Source organism: Phascolarctos cinereus, unplaced genomic scaffold, assembly GCF_003287225.1.
Source record: "Phascolarctos cinereus isolate Bilbo 61053 unplaced genomic scaffold, phaCin_HiC Scaffold_4;HRSCAF=312, whole genome shotgun sequence".
Lineage (NCBI taxonomy): Eukaryota > Metazoa > Chordata > Mammalia > Diprotodontia > Phascolarctidae > Phascolarctos > Phascolarctos cinereus.
Window position 1 is genome coordinate 248,248,676 of NW_027555847.1, and position 17,378 is coordinate 248,266,053.

At 46.6% G+C, this 17,378-nt stretch overlaps 1 protein-coding gene across 1 annotated transcript in view; it reads right to left on the reverse strand.

Moving 5' to 3' along the window:
* Positions 1–15,791, reverse strand: part of MYO15A (myosin XVA) — a 134,415-nt gene extending 118,624 nt beyond the window's left edge. The window contains 6 exon segments of the mRNA XM_078151742.1: positions 2,696–2,805; positions 4,028–4,091; positions 8,632–8,714; positions 11,980–13,122; positions 13,769–13,843; positions 13,845–15,791. Coding sequence (XP_078007868.1) covers positions 2,696–2,805; positions 4,028–4,091; positions 8,632–8,714; positions 11,980–13,122; positions 13,769–13,843; positions 13,845–15,791 — 3,422 coding nt within the window.
* Between the last annotated feature and the right edge of the window lie 1,587 nt (positions 15,792–17,378).

The window sequence follows — 17,378 nt, forward strand, 5'->3', positions numbered from 1 at the left end:
TCTGGCCACTTGACTTATGTCTCCATGACCACATGACCTGCTGCCCATTCCTAGCTTTTTTCCTTTCTCCTTGGCTCTTTGTGTTGGCATCACCTGTCCCTTTCACATGTTGGACCTGGCTTCCTGTACAGATTCAGTATTAGACTTTGCATCACCTATAGATTTTTTTCTTTCTCTACTCTCCCTTCCCCTGCTTCCCCAAACCCAACCCTGACAGACTCCCTTGAGAAAAGAGTTTGAGTCACAGGAACTGAGTTCAAATTTTACCTCTGCCACTCATCTATATATCCTAAGGCAAGTCACTTTCCTTACCTATAAAGTGAGAAGACTGAGCTAACTGGGCTCTGGGGTCCTTCCTAGCTACAGTGACCCCAAGATTCCAGTTTGGTTGCCCTCTGACTGCAACCTGGCATTATCTATGGTAGCCCAAGGGAACATTGTGGAGACTGTAAAAGCCTGATGTGTTAACTTAGTGAGCGTGTACACAATAGCCTAGAACAGCTGTCTCTATAAAGCCCCAGAAAGGACCCTTATTGTTATTGTTGGGGTTGTTGTTTGTCCTTTGTTTGACCATGACATCAGGGAGGCAATGTCTTGACATGCAAGTGAATTGGATTTAAGTGAGGCAGGGCTGTGCAAAGTCACCAACCTCACTTTCTCCTCTGGAGCCATCTGGGTCCAGTGGCCAGATATAGATCAGGATGACTGGAGATGGCCCTGGATGCAGTGGGAGGCCTTTTTAAGCTCAGGTCTTTCCCAGGTCTCAGTCTGACTGAGGCAGCACCCATTCAGTGACTAAGGTTAGGTAAGAAATGAGGCAAAGAATGGTCTCTTTTACCTAGTCAAAAAAATTCATCTGGGAGGGGAAGACTCTCAGGGTTTCTGGCCAAAACAGAAACAATTGCTATTTACATTCATTCCGAGCCAATCGGGGCCCAAACAATGACCAAGTAGGGCTTGGGTGGGACCTATTGTTGGCCAATCAATGAGAGCCATTTTTTATATAATATTTTATATAATTGATAACCTTATGACACAGTGCAAATTATTTTCCCTATTTGACATATGAAGAAACAGTCTGAGAGAGGTTTTAAGTGACTTATCCATGAATGAATGAATGAATGAATGAGGCATTTATTAAGAGCTTATCAGATGCAGAACACTATGATAGACAGTGGGGATGCAAATAGAAAAGTATGGTCACATAACTAGTGTCAGAGCCAAGATTAGCTGTCTTCTCAACACCACTGATATTTTTCTAGACTAACAAATCTGGATGTGGATGCTCTGAATGCAGACTTTTCTGGGAGATTGGAGATGCCATCCCAACATATTGTGAGTGTGTGAATTCTTCATTGCTGGGGCTTACATGTTGTCTCTGCCCTTGGAGCAGTGACCTTCCCTCTCAGGTTCCCACTTATGGATGCATGGGTGTGGGGATAGTAGGATTTGAAAGCAGCTCCTCTCAAGTCAAGTTATCCAACATGGGGGACCTGGATTGGAGGCAGAGGCCAGTGATCTTAACTGGCTAACACATTAACCTATTTCTTAGGCACATACTCAAGTTTCACAAGGCTGAGTTCTTCATCTCCATTAAAAAGAAAAGCAATTCAGGACTCCCACTGTCCCTTATTAGCCCCACAGATTTTCCTTTCTCTTCAGGATATTCTAATAATTCATGCTTTTTGATCTGGCATTCCCCCATCTTTGCTTTTTTTAAAAAAATTCTCTTTGTTCTTCAGGTCCCAGCTCAAGTCCAAAACCCTCCTTCCTCCAATATTTCAGTTTACACTGATGCTACTGATCTCCTTTCTTTATGCTGTCACATTACTCAATGGTAGGTCTGCACAATTCAGCCCTAAATATTATGTTTCCCACATGTCAGATGTGTGTTTCCAGGTAGACCATGGGATCCTTGAAAGCAGAGACTGTGCCTTCGTTTCCTCCTGTGTCTCCCACAGCATAGCCTAGCACACAAAGGGCTAGGGAGGTAGGAGGTATTCAGTCACCTTAAATTGCTAACTCTAACCAGGAGTTCTTAACCTGAGATCCATGAACTTAGCTTTTTAAAAATATTTTTATATTTAAATTTAAAATAATAATACAAATTTAAATAATACAAATTATAAATAAAATAATTGTAAATATATGTAATCTATTTTAAAATATTTATATTTTGATAACTGTATTTCAATATAATTGGTTTATTGTGTAAATAGGCATCATGGATAGAGCACCAGGCCTGGAGTTAGGAAGATCTGAATTCAAATCTAGTCTCAGACTAGCCGTGTGATGCTGGGCAAATCATTTAACCTCTGTCTGCCTCAATTTCCTCAACTGTAAAATGGGATAATAACAGCACCAACCTCTCAGGGTTGTTGTGAGGACCAAATTAAATAATATTTGTTAAAAGCATTTAGCACAGTGCCTGCCACATAGTAGATGCTATATAAATGCTTATTCCCTTCCCTAGTCCTATGTATTTTGTTTTATGCATTTAAAAACATGAGTCAGAGAAAGGATCCATAGCCTTCACTAGACTACCAAAGGGGTCTGTGACACAAAAAGGGTTAATAACTCCTGCCCTGAACCCTTGCGAGAGGCCAATCAGGAAGGATTCTGGAGAGTTGGAAAAGAGAAGCCCAAATGACCAGTCCCAGCCTCCCCCCACCATCAGGGGTCAGAAGACACTCACGGTGGATTCTCCCCCAGAGCTCGCCCTTTGTACTGCAACACCTGCTCCATCCCATAGATGTTAAACATTCGGTAAGGGTTCACAGACACGAGGATGCTGCCAATGTAGGTCTGCAACAAAGAGAGGCTGGCCTAGGATAACTGTGATGTTGTGGAAAGTACCAGAATAGGTATTCAGGAACCTGGGTTCAGACATCTATCTGGTACTGGTAGGACTGCCATATTTTGGCATATAACCGATGCACAACATTACCAAAGGATATGCAGATTCTCCTGCCTTGGGTCCTGTGACTCCTGAAGTGAGAGTTGAGGGAAAAGGGAAAATGGGGAAGAGAAAGAGTGGTAGGAAAGGAGAGAAGAAATGGGGAAGGAGAAAGAGAAAGAAGGGAAGAAAAGAAGATAAAGGGAGTAAGAAAGGGTAAAAGAGTAAGTAGGGGCAAGGGGGAAGGAGGAAGGGAAGAAGAAGGAGAAAGAGGGAAGGAGAAAGTAGGGAGGAATAAAAGATAAGGAGGAAGTGGGGACAAAGGAGAAGGAAGAGGAAGAAGGGAGGAAGAGGGAGAAAAGTAGGAAGTAGAGGGAGGGAGGAATAAGGAGAAAAGGGAAAGGAGGGAGAAAGGAGAAGGGAGTAAGGAAGGATAAGGGAGGAAAGAGGAGAAAAAAAGATAAAAGGTAAGGAGAAAATGATGGTAAAGGGGAAGAAGTGGCAGAAGGGAGGAAGAGGGAGGAAGGAGAGAAGAAGGAATAAGCAGGAAAGCAGAAGAGGGGAGAATGGAAGAGGAACAAATAAGGAGGAAGTGGGGGGAAGGAGGAAGGGAAGAGGAGGGAGAAAGGGAAGAGGAAAGAATAAGGAAGGAATAAGGAGGATGGGAGGAAGGGAGGAAGAGGGGAGAAGGGAGGAAGAAAAGGGTAAGGAAAGAAGAAGAGGAAAGGGAAGGAAAAAAGGTAAGAAAGAAGTAGGGGCAAGAAGAAAAGACAAAGGAGAGGAAGGGAAGAAGAGGGGGAAAGATAGGTGGAGAGAGCAGGGGAAGAGGAAGGAGGAAGGGAAGAATAAGGAGGAAGGGGGAAACAGGAGGGAGGAAGAAAGAATAAGGAGGGAGAATGGAGGAAGAAGGGCTAAAAGAGAAAGGAAAAACCTAAAGAAATAAATGATGTGCAATCAGTGTGAGAAACTCAAACCGTCCTTTCCTCCCACTCCAATCAGGAAAGGATAAACATTCCTCCATCTCCCCAGGCTGTTGCTTTCTGCCTCAGCTTGGGGTGAGCGAGGAAGAGCCCATCTTCCTGAGAACAACTTTGGACATGGAACTTGAGCAACAAGACAGGGGGACCTTACATAGATGAGGTTTCTTTCAAATCTGGTTTTCAGATTGGACAACACGGCAGACTCTTGCAAGTCCCTGAAAAGTTAGAGGAGAGAGAGATGGTCAGGATGAGGTGACATTAAGCATTAGTCTGGCTTACTGATTCTGGAATCTAGACTCCCTTCTTCTGTCTGCCCTCCCAAAGTGAATAACTCCACCACCTCCCATCTGTATCACCCTGGTGACTCTGCCTACCACTTCTGCATTTCCAATTTCCCAACTGATCTGCACAGCCCTTTTAGAGAGGCAGAGATTATTTGTTTCATAGATGAGAATGCTGAAATTTACAAAGGTTAAGTGACTATGATCACATAGATACTTAGTGTTAGGGACAAGACTAGGGCTCTGATCTCATTCCCAGCCCTTATATACTTTCCATAATGATGATGAATATAGAATATATAATACATAGGGAGGAAGGGAAGAGAAAGGAGGAAAGAAGGAATGAGGAGAAAAGGGGGGAGGAATATGTAATATATGTATTATATATAATCTTGTCAGTGAAATATATATGTATTATATATATCACATCAGTGAAATATAATAATAGCTAATGTTTATATAGCCTTTTAAATTTTGCAAATCTCTTTACATGATTTAGCTCATTTTACCCTCACAACAACCCTGTGAAATTGGTGCCGTTATTATTTTTGTTTTATAGATGAGGAGACTGAAGTTGAATGAGGTTAAGTAACTTTCTTAAGTAGCTAACAGCTAGTATCTGAGACAGGATTTGAATTCAGGTCTCCCTGACTCCGGGTCCAGTGCCCTATCTGCAACATCACCTAGTTGCCTGGTACTACATTGCACTACATCGTCTCCTTTGTGGTTCCGTTTGTCCACCTCAGAATTCAGAGGCAAGCCTGGTTTAGCAGCTGAGTTCCACAAAGAAGAGCCCTTAGGATGGATGAGCAAGACCATGGACATTGCCAGGGCCCAAAACTTGGGAGCAAATTAATCTCTACTCCCCAAGGAAAAAGAAGATGGCAGAGAAAGAAGTAGCAGAGAGAACAGCCCAGCTAATTCACTTCCTGCAGAATCTCTGGCTTACTCTACGGCTGTTTGTCACATCAGGACTTCATCCTGCCCCTCTAACATTACCTTTCCCTGCTTCCTAATACCCTCTCGTCTCCTGATTCTCCCCTGAATTTAATTTTGTGCATTACCAGCTCTGTTTCACATTGTCCCATCTCATCGCCTGGCCTAAGTGACCTCCTCTCTTGCCAAATCATACTCAAAATTTGATAACAATAATATGATTGTTATTGTTGTTTGTCCTTTTTCAAGGAGGACCAATGACATCACAGGGTAATGTCTTGACTTGCACGTGTTACACAAAGTTGTCAGGCTCACTTTCTTCTTCCTGGGTCATTGACGTCCAGTGGCAAGACAAAAGTCAAGACGACTGGAGATGGCCCAGGATACAGTCAATGACTTTGGTGTCTTTGATGTCTGACCAAGCTCTAAGCGCTCCACAGAGCCTCCTTCATCTGCCTTCACGGCTGTTGGAACAAATTGTTCTCATCTGCCCATTCCACCAGGAGAAGTCTTCACATGCTTGGGGTAGATAACCTCCTAACTCACCAATGGGTTTGAGTAACAAGGTTACCAAGTAACAGCTAACATTAATATGAACATTCCTGTCCCAATGTCCATTGGTAAAGGGCTCTCTCCTCATTGGTGGCAATGAATGCCTTGCCCTGTGAAGCATGGGAAGAGTTGGTGGGAAATGGAAGAGCTTCAGTTCTCATCTAGTGAGACAGGTGTTATGATTATTCCCATTTTACAGATGAAAAAAATGAGGCAGAGAGAAATGCTACCTGATAGAGCTAGTATCTGAGGAAGGATTTGAACTCAGGACTTCATAACTCCAAGTCCAGCACTTTATCCACTATGCTATTTCAAGGCCCAGCTCAGGTCTTCTGCTGCCCATGAAGTCTCCCTTAAATACTTCAGCTTATTGAATTCTTACTACTCTCTGATACTACAGTTCCTATCTGTATCACGCAGTCTCACATTTGACTTCCAAGTGTTTTGTGTGTAGGTAAGTTTTGTTTTCCTAACTAGACTGTGTGCAAATTCCTTGAGGAGAGGGGTCATGAATTACCCTTCTTCTCTGTCTCCCCCAAGACCCTTAGTAGATGGTAGTCACTGAACATGTAATTTATAATTGATTAGCAATCAATCTACAAGCATTAATTAAATGTCTCATAAGTGTTGGACACTGTGTTAAATAGTAGGGATGCAAAAGTGGAACTCTTCAAGAAGGAGTGGGTTTGAGAGGAAAGGTCATGAGTTCTTTTTTGGACATGTTGAGTTTGAGATGGGATCTCCAGTCTGAAATGTCCAACAGGCGTGTTCAACATGATGCAGGACTGGGGCTCAGGAGAGAGACTTGGGATAGATATATAGATCTGGGGGTGGGTGGGGGCATTGACCTCCAGCAAGTAGATAATTAAATCCATGGGGAGCTGATGAGATCATCAAGGGAAAGAATGTGGAGAGAAAAGAGAAGAGTGCCCCAACAATGCCTTGGGGGTATAGCCACAGGTAAGGGGCATGACATAGATGAAGATCTAGTATTGGAAACTGAGAAGGAATGATCAGAGAGGTAGGATGAGAATCAGGAAAAGCCAGAGGGTCAACAGGGTCCAATTCTGCAGAGGTTAGAATAGTGAGAATTGAGAAGAGGCATTTAAATTGGACAATTGAAAGATCATTGGTGACTTTGGAGAGATTGGTTCCCGAAGGCAGACTGCAGGGAGTTTAGAAGAGACTGAGAAAGGAGGAGGCACCAAGGTTTTTATGAGAAGTTTGAGAAAGAGAGGCAAACTATAAGATGAAAGCCAATGGAGATAGCAGGATCTAGTGAAGATTTTTAAAGAAGGACCAATTACATCACTTTTCTGAACCTCAGTTTACTCATATGTAATGCCTCATAAGCATTGTTATAAGAAAAGTGCTTGACAAACTTTAGTAGCTTATGTATAAATGAATTGTTAATAATATAGCTATCCAGAGTGGATAGAGCAATGGCCTTGGAGTCAGGAGGACCTGAGTTCAAATCTTGCCTCGGACATTTGACATTTACTAGCTGTGTGACCCTGGGCAAGTCATTTAAGCCCTTGCCTAGTCAAAAAAGCAAAAAAAAAATACAATTATCCCTTTCACATAGTGACTTTCTCCATCACAGTTTCCATATGTTGTGAGTTGGCAGGGGAAATTAAATGGGAATTTTGAGGAGTTTTGCTGAAGCTGCAGATGACACGAGAAGGCCAGCAGATGACACAGAAAAAGTTTAGAAACTCAGAAAACACATACATACATATACATATATATATACACAGTATTTTATGTATATGTATGTATTTTATAGTATTTATGTATAGCATAAAATAGATGTATAGTATTATATAACATCAACAAATTTTATCCTTTAATACCATAATAATTCAGATTTCTTCTCTGGTATAAAGGGTCAAAATTTTTTTTTGAATTTTCCAGATCACAGGGGCGCCATGTTTCTCACCCCTGTAATGTGGAAGGGATAACAGTATTATTATTATTTTGCAAAGTGGAAGGTGTCATGCAAATAGGAGACACAACAATAATGATGATGGTTAGTTAGTCAGCCTTTCACCCCAGATGGCTGACGGGATGTCATACAGAAAAGAGAGCAGACTTGTTCTGTATGGTCCTAGAGCACAGAAATAAGAACAATGGGTGAAATTAGAGGAACACCAATTCCAGTTTAATTTAGTGAAGAAAATTCTGACAGTTGGTGCCATGCCACACACATCAAAATGGCCTGCTTTGTGAGGCAGTGAGTTCTCTGACGCTGAAGGTATTTAAGCAGTGGCTGTCAAAGGTCTTGTAGAAGGAATTCATACTTCACATATGGATTGGACTGGGTCAATCACAAAAGTATAGAATGGTAAGGGACATTGGAAATCATCTATTTCAACCCTCATCTTACAGATGAAGAAACTGAGGTCCAGAGAAGGTAAGCCCAAGATCCCTCTAGGAATTTGGGACAATCAGGATTAGAACCCAGTTCTTTCCATTACAACATGCTGCCTCCCATAATGCCTTCTAAAGTACCTTCTAACTCTACGATTCTAAGATTCTGTGATGTCACTTGAACCCCTCCTATGGAGGCAAAGGACCTTCCTCCCACTCCAGCTGCCTAGGCAGTGGACAAAACTGGAACCAGGGGTAGGCAAGGTGGGTAGCTGTTCAGAGCACATCATCTATGGTATCGATTTTTATTATAATAATAATAACTCAGTCTTTTGGTTTTGTAAAGTATTTTCCTTATAACAATCCTGTGAGGTCAGTAATATATGCAGTACTTTATAGGTGAGAAAATAGACTCAGAAAATATATTCTCCAAGGAGCCTAGGTATTTATTTTGCAAGGGAAATTGCACGTGTTATAGTGAAGCTCCCTAGGGAGAAGAACATTCAAGGGGCAGGATTTTCAAACCTTGAAACCTAGGGTTGTCACCACACCTGACAAGCTCTAATGGCCAGAAGCACCTCCAGCTCCCTCCCCTCTCCCCATCAAAGACTCTCACTCCAGCTGGGTCATGTCTTCCACACCATCTTCCTCCTGCTGTACCCGGTATCTCATGGACGGCAGGTTGCGGATGGAATGCATCTGTGCGGGGGAACAGAGGAGAAGAGCTGAGTTGGGCTGTGGGATGTAAGAGGAGGATGACAATGAGAAGAGAGAGTTAAGAGGGACAGGAATGGCTAGAGTTAGATCTGTTCTCCTCAGAGCTCAAAGCACTGAAATCATAGGTGAATGGTGGGGAGACCTGGCTTCCTGTTTCAGAGAAGGGAAAGTTAAGGCATGAAGCAGGGGAAAACTGTACTAAAATCACTAAGAGAGGCCTGGAACAGAAGCCGGGTCTCCCAGTTCCTGGTGTCAGCCTCTTCTGCCTTGCTCACCCCTGGAGTGGTGGTGGAGGAGGGCAGTGATGCTGGCTCTGGTGGGTGAACCCTGCAGTGGGATCCTTGGGCAAGGCAGAGGAGCTCTCCAGTGCCATCTGCTGGTTGAGTTTGTGTGTGAGTGAGAGACAGAGATGGGAAGAGAGAGAGTTTGAAGGAGAGATGAGAGGAGGCAAAGGGAGGCCTGGCTGAATGCGGGGGAGAGCAGAATATCCTGGAGAGAGTTTTCTGGGAGAACATAGAGGGGCTGAGTGTAGGGGGCCTCAAGAGAGGAGGCCCAGAAACCTTACAAAGCAATTCAGATCACAGAGTGGCAGGAAAGGAGGGCAACAGATGGACTGAGGAGACGTGTCTGCGGGGACCCTCGTCATTCTCATGATGAGGAGACAGAGAAAGGGGCAGATCTCTTAGCCTTCCAAAGTGTTTAAAAATTTTGAAACACACGCACACACACACACCCCCCCTACACACACCCTCCTACCTCACACAACCATACATATTTACACATCACATACACAGATCATGTGTACAAGGAACACATTTGCAAACTCCCTTTACACACAGATTCATTCCCACACATACAAGATGACCATGTATACATGTGCACATACAGTCCCAACATGCAATGTCATGTGCACATTACTCCCTCCACAATCCTTATATTTCATTCACGTGACCTTGACATGCACACAGTATAGACATGTACTCTGGCAGTTTCTTCCCTAGCACACACATGTACACAGTTGCTCCTTACAGACCCCAACTCGTGCCTTGCCCATACAGGGATACTACTGTCACAGCAACCACTCGCCCACAACCAAATAGAGGGAACAGACCAGCCCGAGATCTTTTGTTCTACCACCAGAGTGGGCACCCCCTGTCTGACTGTCCCTATCCCCAGGGTCATGACAATGGGGACTTTCTCAGCAGAAGCTAATGGAGAAGAGTTTTCTTCAATCCTAGGACCAGGGGAGGAGCTATTCCCAGATGTCTCCCTGGTGGTGGCATCAGCGCCTTCCTGACCACGGGCCGGGGAGTGGGTGGAACAACACGAATTTCCCTCCCACCCTCCATTCCTCAGAGGTTGCTCTTGATAAGTAGAACACTGAGGACAGAGAACTGCAAAGGCCTTGGCCACGTGCCAGGAGAACCTTCTCAGCTGCTGCTGTTGCTGCCTAAATAATTCAGCCACTCACGTATTCCAAGGTGATCAGTGCCCACCGTGGGCGCTGCCATGCGTCCTTGCCCCGGGGCCCTGGGCGGTTGGCACATCTCTCTAGAACAGCTGCATCAAACACAGAACGCAGGACCCCGTGACTGGGCGGGTGGCCGCCTTTTGCTGATGTAGCCGGGGCCGCCATTGCACGAGAGCCCTTCCCGGAACCCACCACTCCCGGACATCCGCAGCCCCTGAGCCAGACACCCATCTGTGGGAAGGGAGGCGGCTGATTGGGATAGAAATAAGCTGCCTGCCTCCGCCTCCCCTACTCTTATGGCAGAGGAAGGAATCAGCCCCAGGGGAGGGCTCTGGTGACCATCCCTCCCCCCTGAGTCTAGTCTTGGCTGCCAAGACCTGTCTGCCTAGCTGCTTTATTTCCCAGGCCAGGCCAGGACCACCGGCATCCTTAGTTCTGGCCTCACCAGCAAGGGTGGCCAAGACCATGAGGCTCCTAAAACATGGGGGTCAGGGGGCCTGGTTCTGAAAAGATCCTGTGGATACCCTATCCAGAGAGGACACCTATGAAGTTGTCAGATGGGGCAGCCAAGCTAGGGGAAAGACCCAGGACCATTCTCAGAAGACACAGAGCTTCTGGGCAGTTAGAGCCCAGGCCACCTCCTGTCACAGAGCTAGCTCTGGATAGAGCACTGGTCCTAGAATCAGGAAGATCTGAGTTCAAATCTGGATTCAGATACTTAAGTGCGTGGCCTTGGGCAAGTCATTTAACCTCTATCTGCCTCTGTTTTCTCATCTGTAAAATGGAGATAATAATAGTACCTACCACCCAGTGTTGTGAGGATCAAATAAGATAGTATTTATACAGCACTGTCCCAAATTTAAAGCACTTATAATAATGCTAGCTATCATTATTATTATTATTAATATCATTACACAAAAAGGTGCAAGTTCTCAGACTAGAATGCTCTCTTTTGTTTCTTCTTTGCCCATCCAAATCTCCCCATTCGTTCATGGCTCAGGTTAAATCCAACCTTCTCCATGAAACCTTCCCTGGCCACACCAGCCCTCACTATTCTCCCCATTCCTGAATTTTTATAGCACATGGGACAGGATCTAACAACCTAACACTTGCTTATATTATTCACAGTTCCTTTCATTTTGATGCAGCTGGACAATGCCATCTGAAGGCAGCCACTATGCCTTCTCTTTTTTCCTGTCATTTTTCCTGTCATTTCCTTACATGAATTTCCTTACGTGTCATTTCCTTACATTCCAAACATGTAACAGTAGCAGCAATTCACATTTCTATATCACTTTAAGATTTACAAAACACTCTCTTCACTATCACTTGGGAAGATAGTTAATTAGTGCTGGTATTATCCCCATTTTACAGATGAGAAAACTGAGATTTGGAGGGACCGAAGATGAAAGTCACACCATTAATCAGTTTTAGAACAGAGACTTGAACCCAGGTCTCCTGACTACATGATCAGGAGACTTTCCACACTACTACAATGATGGGCTTTATCAGTCTCAATGGAACTTAAACGCAGAGAGGCTCCTGAGAACTTCCTATTTATAGAATGGCCTCTTGGTTTGGGGAAGAAGCTTCATGTGGAAGCAGGTTAAATAATTTGGGGTTGCCTTCCTAAGGGAGGAAAAGGGAAACAGTTGGAGGGGAGGTTGACTGTTTACTCAGACTAGGCCCCTCCTTCAAGGGGTATGGGTCATCCCTTCCACCCTCAGCCAAAGCCACTTGCCCTCCTCTATAAATACACAGAAAGCTTGTACTTACCTGAGTCTTCCAGCTCACTGGGCCTTCCTTCTCCCAGGGGCCCTTGAAGGCATGGCACTGGAGGGACACTTCACAAGACAGGTAATGGGACAAGGTGCCTGTGGTCACCCTGGGCCATCGTCGATATGTCTCAGTTGACACAGAGACATGCACCCAGCTGGGCTTCTGGGCCTTCGGTAGGCCTTGCGCTGGCCCCATTAGTGGTCTGGTCTGTACCTGCTGGAAGGAGCTCATCTTTTGAACACGAGGCATAACAATTGCAAAGCGTCCAGGCCTCAATGGACCTCGTTCTCCTTTCTCTCGGGCTCCAGCAGGTACTGTGGAAGGCGCCGACTGGACCAGTGATATGGGCAAGGATGCCCACCTGCGTAGGCTGGGCCATGATATACTAGGTGAGGCAGTCAATGGGTAAGAGAAACTACTGTTGAGTGCCTTCCGCCCCTGCATGAGCCCTGGGGAAAACTTCTCAGAGACTCTAGGAGAGAGAGAGATGGAGACCAGAGAGGGCTTGGGGGTGGGTACATCGACGCCTTCCTCTTTTTCAGGCTTCATGGGATCTTCATTTGATGATTTAGACACCTGGCCAGGCCCAGGCTCTTCAAGCCTACCAAGGAGAACATGGGCTGAGTCATTGGCCCTTTTTTGGAAAACAGGTGATGGAGGATGGGCAGGTCCAGGCACAGGGTGACCAACCTGTTGGAAGAAGGGTCTATGAAATGAAGATGGTGGCTGGCGTCTCTTGGAGAAGCCTCGCCGGCTGCCAGTCAGGCCAGGCCATGGCGATGGTGGGCGCTGGATTGGGGGAAGATCCACATCCCAGCTTGGGGCTAGCAGGGGTGGTAACCAGGGTGGCGCCTGCCTGCCTAGCGATCGGCGGCTGTCTTGTCTGGGAGGTACATCAGGCACGGGCCCATCACCACTCCAGGGACCTGGAGGTGGCTGGGGAGGGAGCCGTCGGCGTGATGACCTCTGGAGTGGAAGATGCATCTGGGGCTTTACTGCCTTAATTGGACGCTCACTGAGCCTGTTCCAGGTGTGGGGAGGCTTCCCGGGCAGGTTAAGGGACTGGCGCCTCAGGCTTCGGACAGGTGGGGGGTGAGGGAAGCCTCTGACTCCCACCTCTAGGAGGGAGATGAGGGGACCCTAAGTGAGGGGAATGAGGCCCAAAACGACTGAGCGATGGATTCGGAGAGAGAGGTTCTCTAAGAGATGGATGGCGGCTGGAACCTTTGGCCCCCAGTGGAGGTGAAAAGGGGGGCCTTCTGGGCCTGGGGCTATATATCAATGAAGAAGTGGAATGGATAGATAGCTGTGGGGAAGAGGGCCTCAGTGGGGAGTGAGCCCCTGTGCTATGGAAACTACTGAGGGACGGCTGTGGAGAGGGAGGAAGGGGTCGTGATCCTCTGGGGGATCCCAACAGGTCTCCAGAGGACATTGGTCCCCTCATGGAAGGCCTTGGGAAACCAAGGGGACCTGGTCTCCTCAGGGATGATCGAATTGAAGGAGTAGGAGTTGGTGGCCTGCTTGGGGGTCCCCCAAACCACAGTGGATAAGGATTAGCCTCAGGTTTCTGAAAATTGGATACAGATGGTGGTTCAATGAGACTCCACCAGCTGGACTGCGGCCTGAGGACAGGGTGTCCTGGGGGAGACCAAGGCCTCTGAGGAAGGGAGGACTGTGGCGAGGGTGGTCCTTGGCCGAAGGATCCGTAAGGAGAGGAGCCATAGGGAGAGGAGTGCATAGGCCCTGCTGAAAGGTTCGGTAAGAAGGGCCAGAGGGATGAGCTGACATCTGGGTTCTCGTTCTTCCTCAGGGGAGGTGGGGAGATGAGGACACTCTTCCTGGAAGGTGCTGGGGATGGAGACAGGGGGAGGAACACTCTGTGAGCTGTTGTTAGTTGTAGGGCCGCGGAATTTCCTCAGGGTCACCGGCGTGGCAGGGTTGTCAGGATCCATGCCCGCGAGCTTATAGCCAAAGCGCTTGTAGGCCGCCTCCCTCACAGCTGGTCTCCGGAATGAACCTGTACCTTTTTGGCGGGCACTGCCACCAGATTTGGGGATGGGTTTCTTTTCCGAAAGTGTTTTCTTTATGAATCGGGCAAGTGACGTTGCAGGTGGAGAGGGCCTGCCCAGCTCTCTGTGGAAGCCCAGGTCTCTCCTCATCCTAAAGGCTGACAGGGCTCTCTGGACATTTCGGTCCCGTGGAGACAGGAAGCCAGCATAGAAAGGGTGGAGGTAGGGGGCATAAGGCATAGAGACTGGTGGGCCCTGGTCTTCTTCCTCTTCTTCCTCTTCCTCTTGCTCGTCGGTGGTGAGTGGGATGTCCAGGGAAGGAGGCAGTGGCACATCCAGTTTCTCTTTGCCAAAGATTTTCACCTGGGGTCGGGGGAAGAGTCGGAATTTCCTGATCAAGGACAGTTTGGAGGTGGCTGACTTCTCCATGCCCTGCTGCTCAAAGAAGGATGTGCTGGGTGGCTTGAAGGTATAACCCTTCTGCTCAATGCCTGGCTCCTCTTCTGGTTCTCCCTCTTCCAGCTCCATGATGTCATCCATGGGGTGGGCATAGGGATTATGGGGGGATGGGATGGGAGGTTCCCAAGCATAGTCAAAGGGGGGAACTTCAGGATATGGGAAAGGGGCCTCAGGAGGGTAAATGGCATCAGATCCTCCTGGGTGGTACCCCACCTCATCATAAGGGCTGTAGGGACCCAAGTAATAGTTGTAAGGATATGATGGCTCTTCATAGCCATCATAGTAACTGTAGGGTGAGTACCCAAAAGGTGGAGCATAAGGTGGGGCATAGTCATCATAGCCATAACCATAGCCAAAGCTATAGGGAGGGTAGAGACCATCCCTGTAGTAATCGTTGGCATAGTAATCATCATCATAGTAACCAGGACCATAGAAATCATGGTCATAGTAATCAGTGTCGTAGTATTCATCATCGTAATATTCATAAGGGTCTCGGACAGGGTACCCGTAGTAGTACTCATCATAGTCAGGCCCCTCTGAGCTGTGATAGCCCCAGGGGGAGCGGTACCGATCTTGCTCCTCGTACTGATGGAGCGACTGCCGGTCATAATAATCATCTCCCTCACGGTAGTAATCATAATATTCCCCCAGGTCCTGGAAGCCTTCCAGACCATAGAGTGACTTCCTTGAGCCAGACTGATGGAAGGGTTCTTCTGTCTCAAAGGGAAGGAAGCCGATGGTTTCTCCGGACTCATATAAGCTTCGGCCTCTGGGGAACCTCCTCAGCCTCCCCTCTCGCCTGAGGATGTCAGCCCCAGAAGGGAATGGAAGCTTCTGAGAACCGAAGCGGGAGCTAGAGCGATTCAGCCAGGCATCCAAGGAGGCCTGCTCACTCCCCGACTCTTCCGCCTTTTTGATGAGGAACCTTTTGGTCAACCAGTTGATGGAGGTGGATGCCTTGCTCAGCACCCGAGCTCGGGGCTTTAGCTTTCCTCGGCCTCTCCTGCCGGGGAAACGGATCACCATGAAGGATGGCTTCTTCTCCTTCATTGCCTTCTTCTTCTTGCCCTCCCGCATCTGTGTCATCAACTTGGAGGTGGATTGCAGCACAGTCTTGGCTTTCTTCTTCCTCTTGGTCTTCTGTGGGCCTTTGTTGAGACTCCAGAAGAAGTGTGAGGCACTCCTGAACTGACCTTTCTTAGATATCTTTGGCATCCTATCCCGGAAGCCCATAAAAAGCCTGGAGGTACCCTTGAGGCTTCTTTTGGGTTTCTCTGGTTCAGGGGGCTTCTTCCCCTTCTTCTTCTTCTTCCCCTTGTCTTCCTCCTCATCTTTGGCCATGGTTGCCTCCCCTTCCTAGTCAGGTCTGGCAAAAAGGACACTGGGTTTGAAGCACAGCTCCTAGCACTTGGCCTGGGGCTAAGGAGTGGTCTCAGAGGTCCCTCCACACTCACAGAGGACACTCAGAGTGTAGACAGGAGGTGCAGCCGGGACAGGGACCTGACTGAGCTGAGGAACTTTGCCTGCCTGTGGAGGAGTACACCCTAGGGAGGCTGCCAAGCCTAATCTATACATAATTCATTCCTTGAAGACTTCTCCCCTTCTCTCCCCACCCCCATCCACCTTGTATTTCACCTTCAAACAGGCTTGGAAATAGATGAAGTGTCATTTACTTGGGGAAGAGCTAGAAAGGGTAGCAGTGACCCCAGTCTCATCTTATTCTGACTCCAGTTCTCCTTCCAATCCCCAGGGGACTACTGCTTTGTGGGGTCTCCTATGAGATAAGCAACCTTCCTTGCTATTGAGGACTACTTCTCTAAAATCCTGAAGTTCCTCTTGCCACTACTGAGTAAAGAAATATTCCTTTTTTTGTCTCCCCGGGATATATATAAGATCTCATAGATCAGAATCATGAGTGCATTTCCTAGTATGTATTTGAGGTGGTCTATAGGATTCCCAGAGGCTGGGCAAGACTTTGAAATGGAAGGGGCCAGGGGAAGAAGAGAAAGAAAAGGGAGATGGTCTCAGGACTAAGGAACTGGGTAATTGAATCTCCTTGCGTCATGAGAATGTGAATAATGCAAACAGACAGAACCTCTGTGCCACCAAATGTCTTAGGAGCCCGGACAAGAAAGAAACACGATCCACAAAACTCCAATATGGGCTTTCCTTGCAAATCAGAGAAAGGAGGTATGTTGGGACCCCTTCATTCCTTTATCCTGTACAAAGGATGATTTACGAGACCCTAAATGTGTGTCCCCGACCCAAAATAATCTTCCCATTGGCCACACTCTTCTAGAAACTGGAATTTCCACCAATAATAGTTCCTTAGGAAGGTGAATGAAATATTTCTTTTAGAGATGTTAAGCTCTATGCAAACCTTAAAGCACTATATAAATTCTAGTTATTATTTTAAGGTAACATGCAAATGTAACCTAGTTAAGGCTTTAGGCTAATTGGTTAATTCAAGTATGATAATGACCATAGCCTCACATTCTGACCAGGGAGACTTGTGTTCCTGAGTCTCAGTTTTCTCATTTGTTAAAAGGAAAGGTTTAGACTGAGACATCATTAGGCTTCTTTCAGCCCCATCAAGCTGTAATTCTTACGTGCTAATTTACACTAAGATGTGAGCCACTGATAACAGTTTAGTGTATTGCTTCTGTTTCAAGGAATTTGCATTGTAAAGAAGTGTTCTGAGAAGATAATGCTTATCCCTAAAGAGTAAATCAGGGAAATTATGTGGCACATGGGTAGAGTGCCTGGCCTGCAGCCAGAAAGACTTGAATTCAAATCCAGACTCAGACACTTACTAGCTGGGTGACCCTGGGTAAGTCACTTAATCCTATTTGCCTTAGTTTCCTCATCCATAAAATGAGCTGGAGAAGGAAATGGCAAACCACTCCAGTATCTTCACCAAGAAAAGGT